Here is a 10,893-nt window from a genome sequence, read left to right as displayed (position 1 = left end):
AAGCGGGGGGGGGGCCCCCCCCCCCCCCCCACAGACTGCAGGGAGAATTCTCGCGAAATGGAATACGTACTACATCCCCTAGACAGACGTACTGCGTAGCCTCCGCCTATTGCGAGAATTTCGGTCAGCGGTATATAAGGTTTCCCTGCGTTGCGTCAATATCGACCAACCGTCCGCAGCGACCAGGAGCACCGGAGCTTCTAGAGCCGCGAGGGCTCAAAAATACGTAGGCCTTCGCACGGGGCAGTGGTTTGTGAGACACCCGATAGAAAATAACACTGGGAAAGAGTGAGTGGGAACGTCAATTACGACCCTTAACTCTTTTGATAATCGTACGAAGGAAACCCATTTTTATCGACCTAACCCTTACTTGTGAATTTAAAAAAAAAATACATCTTTTCACGTAATCCCATTCAAGTCCCTTATCTCCGTCTCTCTTTCTCCGTACCGCTATGCAAGCTCAGATTTTCGGACCAATCGACCGAATGAACCCAGTCCGAACTTTTGAAGCCCATTTCTCTCCGGTTAGCAGGGAAGCGCATTTGATTTTCTAGCGGGTACATTGAGGAGAGGTGAAAACGGAAGTCTGCCGGGCCTCTAGGCTCTCCGTCTCCTTGTTCGTTTCTATCGATCGACTTCGCGCTGTTTCTCGCGAGTACCGAGCAGGTACGAGACAGCGAGACAGTGGAAGCTCACAGTGCTTTTAGGGACGTCCATAGTGCATGGGGAGTTGATAGCCACCCACCGCCCCCTCTGCCCCTCTCTCTGACTGAGAAGTCCCTATACGTCACCGAGCGACCCCCGACTATGAAAACCAGAGTTTACCTCCCAGCCGACCCGTTGGGCATCTATGCTCGGAGCAGCATCGACTTCCTTCTTCTGCCTCGTCCAAGGAAGAGCCTAGCTAGCCTAGCTCCAGCATCCGGCCGAACTTTCCCGACTATCCGAAAAAGTCCTTTACCGAGTCCATTACTCATCGGGGATATCAGAGATATATTATCAACCAGACTCCCACGATGACGTAGGGTCCCTCAAGGAGCCCAGGGATTCAAAGAGTCTGGAGTAATCCCCCATAAGTCACAATTAAAGGGATTTACCGGATTCCCAGTATACCGGTACAGAGATCGGGGACTGAGTAACGCTACTGGTCCGACGACCTTTGACCTGGATATACATTTTAATTCGTCCGTTCGACCTGCCGGAATTCTAAATATACTCGAGAACGTCTCTAGGCCCTACGTATGGGCGGCGTTAACTCTAAGGGCGGATTTCCACTAGGGATACCAGAGGGGGGTTGGTAATATTGCATTACCCAGCCGGATAAGTAAGAGGTTATAAGGCTTCGGTTTAACCAGCGAAGAAACCCGATAACCTTGTCTGGCGTAACGCCGCTTTCAGACACGGAGAGGTAATGCCAGAGCTGCCAGCAATTTGTCCGTCAGAAATGCCTGACTGCCTGACTGCCTGACTGCCTGACGATGAGTGCTCGATACACCTTGTCCATATACAAGAGGTGGAAACGATTGACTCTTAGGGGCGAGTGACGTCGCGTTGCCATCCCTGAGTAGCCAGACGGGAAGGGTGGTATTATCCAGAGGGGGATGAATTAGGTAGGAAATTACGTCACAATGTCAAAATGCACTTAGGGGCTTACTAGTAGCCACAGTGGAAAAGCGTCACTTCCCTTAATTGGCAGTGGAGGTTTTTTTTCGGGGTCGTCATAACGGTACAGGGTCGTTCAGCTGAAACGTGCTGGCTAGATAGTGAGAAGTATCACGCGATTATTTTTTCCTTGTCGTATGTTGGCATTACTTTTTTTTTTTTCCAAGACCAAATATACAGAACGAAACGATCCTCTCGTATCCAATGGTGAAATCGAGCGTTTGACAGCTGTCAAATGTAATCGTCGAGACGCTTCGGCTGGACGAGCCTGTACAGTCGCTACGGCATATTTTGCCTTTTCGTATGGCCCTCGGTCTGCCGATAAGATAGCTACGTTTCTACGTGGCTACGTTTCACGTCCGAGCATTTTGGGGAATGTTCGTGTCCCACGATTAGCCTTTACGTCGTAAAAGTCTTTCCGGAGCGCGAGAGACACTTCCACGCTGCGCCCGTAACACGCGAAACATTCTGCGGGGTTTATCTGGCTGTCGTAATTTCACGGGTTAATCAGAACGAGTACTGGAGTACCGGAGTACCGGGTGCGCGGGTTGCTCTAGAGGTTGCGCCTACGCCCATGGAAAATTGTCTTGTGAGAGGAGGGAAAAGAAAAAAAAAAAGAAAGAAAGAAAAATTAAAAAAAAGAACTAGGAATCGATGAATTTTCGTAATCTTACCTTGCGTGGTGTTGTGCTGATTGGCCGATGGCATGCCGGGGTAGAGGGGCGAGGGGTGCGCCGAAGGTTGTGAGGACGGAGGTCCACTGGCCGAATGAGGGTTGGCACCGGTGGGTGTGGGGGTGGCCGATTGGGGTGGCTGGGACTGTTGCGATTGTTGTCCAGGGTTGACGGACGTGGGAGTTGCTGCGGGGGTGTTTCCACCCCCGCCACTAGAAATTTGTTGCTGCTGCTGTTGCTGCTGATGCTGATGATGATGCGGGGGCTGCTGAGGCGTCGGGGGTCGCTGGATGACGTCGCCGGCAGGACCTACGGAGAGGACGAGAAATAAAAGAAAAAATGGGAGAAAGAGGTAAATATATACGTAGGAGGATGGGGTTAGATCGGGATCGAGGTGGACGGGGAGGGATGAAATTTTCGCAGCTGCTAAATCTTTTTAACTTTTTAAAGTCCCTAGGGCGAATTCACTCGAGGGTGCACTCGGCTGAACATTTTCCAAGCGCATTAACCTTCTTTCGACTCTCGTGGTTCGACTCGTACCCTTGCTGGTACGTAAGTGGTACGTCGGGCGCATGTAATAACGTCGGGGGTCCTACGCCCCTGGTAAATGCAAAATTTATACTTCTTGCGAAAAAAAAAAAATATATATATATATGATCCTAACGCGACGTGGACTGCCAGGGGAATTTATGGTTTTTTTTGTCAATTGTTTCTTTTTGAGTTCAGCCCACCTCCCCACTCGCTCCTGCACTGGGGGTGATGGAAGGGTGTCGTGAATTGCGCATAGCCACGATATTCAAGGGTTGCGAAAAATGCCACGTGGAAATTGATATCATTCAACCCCCAAACTCTTGAATTCTTGATCCCGGCCATTTTCCGCACAACTTACGGAAAGGAATCGCGTGTCTCGCCGTCGCGAAACTTGTTAAATCGATCGGATCTGATAGAGGACAGGGGAGGGGAAGGAGGGGAAGGAGCTGGACGTTCTCGAAGGAAAAGTGGAAAATTCTGGAAAGTTCGCGGAGTCTCAGTGAAGGCCACCCCCTGCGCTTGCAAAGAGGCCGTGTACTTATGGCAGATTCTACTTAATGTAATTATTCCCCGATGGTAAATTAAATGAAGTTCTTGATAACGAGAGGATCTTCCAGGTCTTGTCAAGAGACTTTGTTATTGGATAAGAATGTCGAGCGAGGCACCACCGACGCCCGGCGTCGGAACGCCGCTTCTTACATTCGCCCGTAAGAGGCTAATGCTCCGTGAACTGTGCTGTGGCACTTATACCTGGATAGAACTACCAAGGATCAATAATATAATATGGTGGAAATGAACTTCCGCTTTTAAATACAGTTTTTAGGGTAACCACCCTTAAGTTAATATTTTATGAACGAGTGAAGGACCTCACTCGTTTATTCAATAAGAAAAATTGCTTAGACGTGAACCTTTGCTATTGATCATTAACAAATTGAAAGGAGACCTTTCGAAAGGTTCCCTTGGCTAACCTTAAGGAGCTCTCGACCTTTCGCAATGTGACTGGCAAGTAGCTCCACCCGTGGGAAAAGACAGAAACTACATTTTAAAGAGGATCGGTCGGTAAAACAGGGATCTACGTGAGTGGCGCAAGAGCACTGTCAAATCTGCTCCGTAGATAACTCTAGGCATTCTCACTAGTCAAACAGATTTTTAGTAGATAAAAGAAGATAGAGTTCCGAGGTAAAGACGGAAATAGGCATTTTTTGTAAAATTTTGGATTATTCGCAATAGACGATGTAGATGGTAAATTGGACCCTTTGCGGAAATCAAGTACTTTGCTCCCCAGCGTTTGATGCTAATAATAAACCTCGACGCAGTTACAGTAGCACGAGCATTCGCTCCATGACTGTCTGGTTTCATTCCTCTCGATTCCGCTCCACGTTTCCGGTGGAGGGACCAGACCGGAAGTAGCGAGAACCCGCCGAAAAGGGCAGGGCCCGAAGATACGCGGAAGGGAAAAAAAGTTTGAAAAAATGTCAATTCACATCGAATTCAGTTTCCCGATTGGCGGGTGCGTGTGAAAAAATAAGAAAATAAAGAAAATGTACTCACCATTTTCCGGTATCGGTGACGTCGGGCTTTCCGGCAGGAGGATTCCCTTCTGTACCAATTCGTCTCGATTCGCTCGAACCGAAATTTTCCTCTCCAATGCTGCAATTATGTCGAACGATTAATATTGCGCCATTACGGGTTAATTTGGTTAGGGACTTGTGAAATCGATGCGCGATCCGAATCGCGATATTGTCCTGTTTAATGAAAAAAAAAAAAAAGAATGAGAGAGAAAGAGAGAGAGAGCGATAATAGTAAAGAAGGAAGGAGACGCAGAGACCGCGCGAAACCGTTAAACTTTAATGTGACAGGAGGAATTTTTTTTTTTTTTTTAAAAAATTTTTTTTTTTTTTTTTTTTTTTTTTTTTTAATATAAAACTCACATCTCGACGCGGCTTCAAATTTGTCCGATTTCTTTTTCCGCTTCCATTTCCAAGGCTTAAATAGTCTACCGAGGGCTGAGAATTTGCTTTTCCTTTCGAGAGGCGGAGTCCGCGCTCCGGAGCCCAGACTATTTGTTCGTAGTGCTGCGCCATTTTGTTTTTTGGCTGAAACAAAAAAAAAATAACGTCTATTAATATTCAATGTTGCTCGGTAAACGTTCGAAAAACCTAAATTAAAAGAAAAACGAAAATTATCAACGAAAGATAAAATTCCCAAGGATTTTCCCACGGTTGGAATGAAATTCAAAGAACTTTGGCAGTTTCCTACATTACCATCCCTCGTACCGACGCTCATCGATTATCAACCCCACGCGCCACCCCCGCCGCACTTCAACACCCCCCCGCTCAAACTATCCTAAAGTTCCCGAAATTCCTGACTACCAGCAAAACCACAGAGTCCCGTGTTCGCCTAAAACCACCATAAACGCAGATTTGCCAATACGTGCCAAAATCCCCTGAAACTATGACAGGGCATTTCGCACAAACCGGCTAATCCTAAAGAGCGAAAGCAGCAAGTCCGAAATAGTTGCACGTCCTACAAGGAGGCAATCGCGAAGTAGCAACGCACCGATATCCCAGGCCAAAGTACATCTTGCTTGGGGAAACGGGCGAAACGGGCGAAACGGGCAATTCCCTGGGAACTTGGGGAGGAAACAATGCCGGATAATGTGTCGTAGGGCAGTGCGGGATTCAGGCCGAAGACCCTCCAGGCGGAAACGTCATTACGAGCCTTAAGTGCTGCTCAGGGCCACTTGGGTTCAGGATGTCGAAAGCCTCCCTTGAGCTATCGAATATCAAGAATTCCCACGGACAAACCACGAGGTTGCACAGACAGAACGAAAACTGCGACTACAGGCCCGTTCAAAATTTCGTAACTTCCAACGTTAAGATCTCCCGGCACCAAGGCAGACCGATGTATACGGAACGTAATAAAATCTCTAGCTAAGTCGCTGACCTCTTCGATGCGCCACTTGAGAGCTCTTCGGAGGCAAGGGTCGCAGGAGGAGCACGAACCAGGACCAATCCGAATCCTACAAAGGACATCCGCCATTACGTCAGACCTATTCAAGAAAGACACGTCGCTCAAAGGACCTTCGTCCTCGGGGCCTGATTTGCCCCCTGGCAAGTCTTTCTTCCTGCCGCTCCTGCATTTCCTCCCGTTCCCTTTCCAATTGGACCAGGCACAATGGCCTCGGAATTACATGGCGAGAGTGCACCGCGCACCATGCTCTGGACCAGAGTACTGGAAGCTGGAGAGCCGTGCTCCCGCCACGGGGTACCTATGCAATTTAGTAGACACAAAGCTGCGCCCAATGGGGTGCATCGGTGCATCGGTGCATGCTTGTCGCGCGCTTATTCCTCTTTTAAGAATCCCCGAGAGGACCTCGTCCCGCACTGGTCCATTCTTTCGAAATCTGTAGCGCGGTTATTCCGGATGCTGGCACTAAGAGCTACAGGCCCGGTTAGCTGTATCTCGCAAATGTCATCAGGCTACCAACGATCCTATTGTCTGATGACAATATATACTTGTTACGGTAATAGGTACTTTCTTAATTCATCAATTGATAACAGATTTAATATATACGGAGCTTCAAAATTTCTTAAAAAGTCAATTAAATCTTCTTTTGTAGTCGAATGCACCCACGCTGTATTTTTATCATTTAGGTACGAATATTTTTCTTGAATACTCATAGTAAGCTTTCCTGCATGCTTAATATTGAGTTTTTCTATTGACTTTTATTTAATCACTAACTTCATTTCACACACTTTTAAATTCAGAGTATCCAGCACTTGTTTTTAATTAATAAACTTTCCTGTATGTTTACTAATTTTATTTCACTTTATTAACCGTTTTTCAGAAACCATCCGCTCTGCTACCATGTTAATAAAAAGGGTGATCTTTATAAATGAATTTATTATAAGACTCAGTACAGACAACTACATCCCGACGACTGCGTGATTCTCACAAGGCAGTCTTTTTATAATACAACATTGCTTGACAATTTACAGACTAAGCATTTTCATAAGTTTATTGGGCTACCGCATTCGCGGTCATCGCACCGATCATTGCACTATGGTGCAATATTCGTCAGCATAAATGTATTTCTCAACAAGGTCATTTTATCAGGATCAGCTGCATATGTGGGGGGGGGGGTTGACCATGAATCAATGTTTGCAGGACTCCCCCCCCCAGCAAAGTCATTCAGAGACACGCAACAAGCTCGTGCATAACTATCCATTGATATATCCTATTATCAGATAAACGTCTGACTCGGGTATTAGCTGGTTTAATATGATTTATTGATTGACTGATCGATATAGCGGGAAGATCAATCGCGTGAAAATCGATACGAATGGAGAGAGAGAGAGAGAGAGAGAGAGAGAGGGGGGGGAAAGGGGATGAAAGGGCGAGTGAAAGAATCTGCGGTGGAAATAAAAACGGAAGCAAAAGAGCGCTGGGCGGAAGTGCTGAACGATTGGTTCGATGGTAGGAAAGATCGAAAGATCGAAGGATCGAGGGTTAGAGAGAGAGAGAGAGAGAGAGAGAGAGAGAGAGAGAGAGAGAGAGAGGGTGAAGGTGGTATAGAAAAAGGAAGCAACGTTGCTGCGCCAGTTGAAGGGTGGAAGGGCGGAAGGGTGGTGTGGCGACGCCCACCAAGGGAGGGTTGCTCCTTCCTAAGGGATGCTGGGGGGTTGCTATGGCGACACCACTTTGTTTTCCGTCTCCAATTATCCAGCCGCTGGTTGTCAACCTGTCGAGGACCAAACTGGCCTCCGAGACTGTCTGTCTGCCTGACGTCTCTATGTCCATCCGCCTGTCCGCCCGTCCGTCCGTCCGTCCGTCCGTCTGGCTCGCAAGGGCGGCAAGACGGAGATGCCCGCGATTTGTGACGCTGATGTTATTTAATCAGCCACGTCGACGCGAATAAGAATCCCCGTGGAAATTGCTGGACCGAACCGAAGCGATTGGATAAATTGGTCGGGGGGTGAAAAGTCGTCCCCCCCCCCTCAACGGGGTTTAAAATTACCGGAGGATGAAAGCCAATTTCTGGTCCGCTCTTGTGGACAGCTGCTATCTATCCAAGATCAGCTCGTTACAAGGGTCTAATCGCGGGAGGGGAGACTGCTAAATGTAATTTGACTGCGGCGACTTGTCCATCATGGTTGGGGTAGTTTGCCAGAGGGGCGCGAGAGCCGTGAGGAGTCTGGTAGAGTAAGAAGAAAAGAGAAGGGAGGGATGGCCGGGAGCACCTTGTCTGAGGAAATTGCGAAAAACGTTTCGTCGATCCTCGGAAATCAGAGGAAATTGGTTATCGTGACTCGGACTGCAGTCGGATTCGATGGTTTAACGTGGGAAATGAATCGAGAAGTGCGAAGCTATCTCTTCTCTTCGAATTCGGTGAAATTACAAGGTTTATGAAAATTTATTAAAATAATCTGAATGACAGGCGCCGGACGATTTCCAGTCAATGGACCGGAAATTCGCGAGTTGCGGACTTGGCCTGAATTCCTTGGACGGGAGTCCCGCCGTCTGGTACGCGCGGCCCTGTAGCAAGAATTGCATAATGCGCAAAAAAGGAAGGTAGAGAGAGAGAGAGAGAGAGAGAGAGAGAGACGCAACGAGATCAAGATCAGAGAAAGAGAGAGGAAGGAAATTTTTGGTAGCTCCAACCAATAGGGAACCTCGATAGAAATCAGTTTCCGTGAAGGATGAAAATGATCCAAGAGACAAGCGACTCACCCTTACGTCATAGGATCGAAATTCTCCATTAGATGCCTCATAAACGAGAGGGGTAGCTTCCTGGTTTACTCAAGTACAATATCCGAGCTACACCCTATATATATATATAATACACACACCAGAAACTTAGACGCGTTCGCCAAGGAGGATATTGCAGCGCAGAACTAGATCGGACTTCCTGTAATTAGTTTGGATCTAATAAGTGAGAGGCAAGTCTGGCTGGGATCTGGGATCTCTCGGAAGATTTCTACAATAAATCCCAAGATAAAAATCTTTGTACGAAATGTACACAAAGCCTCCGAAAAGGAATCCCTCGTTACTTCGTCTCTTATCAGCGCTCCGCACCCACACGTGTGCCCCAGAATGTAAGGTACTGTAGAAGCAGGTATATTCTAATCCTGCAATGTGTTATGGGAAAATGTGTCAAGCGGTGGCGCCGCCAGCAGTGTGTTTAACGTACTATCCGAGTCTCATACTGTATTCGCGCTAACTTTCAGTATGACGTCGCAGCATCCTAGAGTAAATTCCCATGCACCGCAGGATTCCAGTACCTGTTTCTATAATACCTTATCGGAGTGATAAGGTAAAAAAGGAAGAAGAGCTCGTACCACTCCACTTGAAACAAACAAGCCAAGCCTTGTGATGGACCCGAGCAATGGCTGACTCATTCACGAGCGATGCCCATTAGGCATAGTTAACCTAAGAGCGAACCTCCTGCGTTCGTTACGCTAGAACGTATAGCGCCATATGAATTGGAGTGCGGTATCATTTAAAAAAAAATCAGTTTCTTATTTCGCCATCAGCGAATCTCATCTCCGGTCCATATCCAGCATCCAGTATATTATCCACAGAGTGTTAATCGTCTAATAGAATTCGGAACAGCACAGGTAGCATACCACGGTACAGGACGAGTAGTACAGCTGAGGTACAGACAGTGATGAAATTTTACACTAGTGAACGAAGCAGGCCAACCGAATAGAGAAGCGAAAAAGGTGACTGGCTGACGGGAAGATAGGAATGTAGACTGCGGCAGGACTGACTGTACCGCGTGTTTAATAAACTACGCTACATACGCATACGACAAACACCGTTAGCGGCCAGAGCGCGACTATAGCGCGGAACAACTGGCTGCAGGCGGTAAGCAAGCAGGTCTGCGTCATGGCGTCGTGGCGTCGTGGCGTCATGGCGTCACGACGTCACGACTCCAGTAGTGCCGGCCGCGTGCTTCCAAGGTATCTCGACGGTCTACGAGCCGTGATCAGATTTTTTCCGGTTTTTCTAATGGCGCTTCCAGTCGAGATAAAAGAGCGTCGCGGGGCGTCGGGACGCATCGGGCGTCCCCGATCGCCACAGGAATAGCGATCAATGATCGTCCTACTGGGTTATAAAGTATCGCGCCTGCTGCTATTATTACGACACCGACCTGCCGACCTTTTAGCGTCGATACTTGGGAATTACGCGTCGATTTAATCTTCCTATCCCCACTCTGACACATTATTCAGAGATGAAGTTTTTAAGATCACACGGGATCATCTCCGCGAGATGCTGGCACGACAACCGATCAAGATTTTATTGCATATCGTTACCACGCAACCTGGATCGAAAATTAATACCGAGATCCTTATCTGCCTCGGATAGAAATAAAAAAAATCGATAGCCATTCCCGAACAATATCGAGATACCGAAGAACCCTAAGGATCCTACCCGCCGTTCCAGAAACCGATCTACATTGTTCCAGGCACCGATACCGGTCTTATGCATTATTCAAGGGAGTCCTGTTGCACCCTCAGGAGTGACGGAAACGAGCGCGAAGCAGAAGGAGGCGCAACTGCCGCAGGTAACGGCTGCAGGAGCTGCAGGAGCTGCAGGAGCTGCAGGAGCAGGTGTTGGAAACGTTCGTAGCGTTAATGGTGGCGAGAGGGAAGAAACGACAGGGACGGGCTAAGAGAACGAAGGAGAGACGAAGAAATAGAAAAATAAAAATAAAGGAAAGAACGGGGCGCAGTGCCAAGACGTGCAAATGGAAAAATTTACATTTTCATTGAAAAGCCAGCCTGGCATATCTACACAGCTGGCATTTATTTAACCTCCCTGAGCTTCAACCCTTTCTCGGATGACCCTGACATCTCCTCCTCCGTTTTCCTGCAGCTGACTGTACATACGTACGTACACAGTATACACACCCTGACAATGTACTTAGCCGTCGCTAATAAATCGGCCCTGAAACGATGAAGAAAACCCAATGACCGGCGGAGCAGCGATCCGGTGCCGATGGGTCGGTCCGACCCACGCC

At 47.9% G+C, this 10,893-nt stretch overlaps 1 protein-coding gene across 7 annotated transcripts in view; it reads right to left on the bottom strand.

Annotated features, from left to right (window-relative positions):
- Positions 1-10,893, bottom strand: part of LOC107271579 (phosphatase and actin regulator 2) — a 113,676-nt gene that overhangs the window by 53,622 nt on the left and 49,161 nt on the right. For 6 of the 7 annotated variants that reach the window (XM_025088814.1, XM_025088815.1, XM_025088812.1 and 3 more), the window contains 3 exons: positions 4,799-4,963; positions 4,419-4,517; positions 2,337-2,645 (listed from right to left, as the gene is read on the bottom strand). In XM_025088814.1, the coding sequence (XP_024944582.1) occupies positions 2,337-2,645; positions 4,419-4,517; positions 4,799-4,963 (573 nt within the window). The remainder of the gene's footprint in view (positions 1-2,336; positions 2,646-4,418; positions 4,518-4,798; positions 4,964-10,893) is intronic. The other variant, XM_025088817.1, reaches the window with a different exon arrangement.

Source organism: Cephus cinctus, unplaced genomic scaffold (assembly GCF_000341935.2).
Source record: "Cephus cinctus unplaced genomic scaffold, Ccin1 Ccin1_scaffold0997, whole genome shotgun sequence".
Lineage (NCBI taxonomy): Eukaryota > Metazoa > Arthropoda > Insecta > Hymenoptera > Cephidae > Cephus > Cephus cinctus.
Note: the sequence above shows the minus strand (reverse complement) of the source record. Positions and strands in the feature narration are given on the sequence as shown.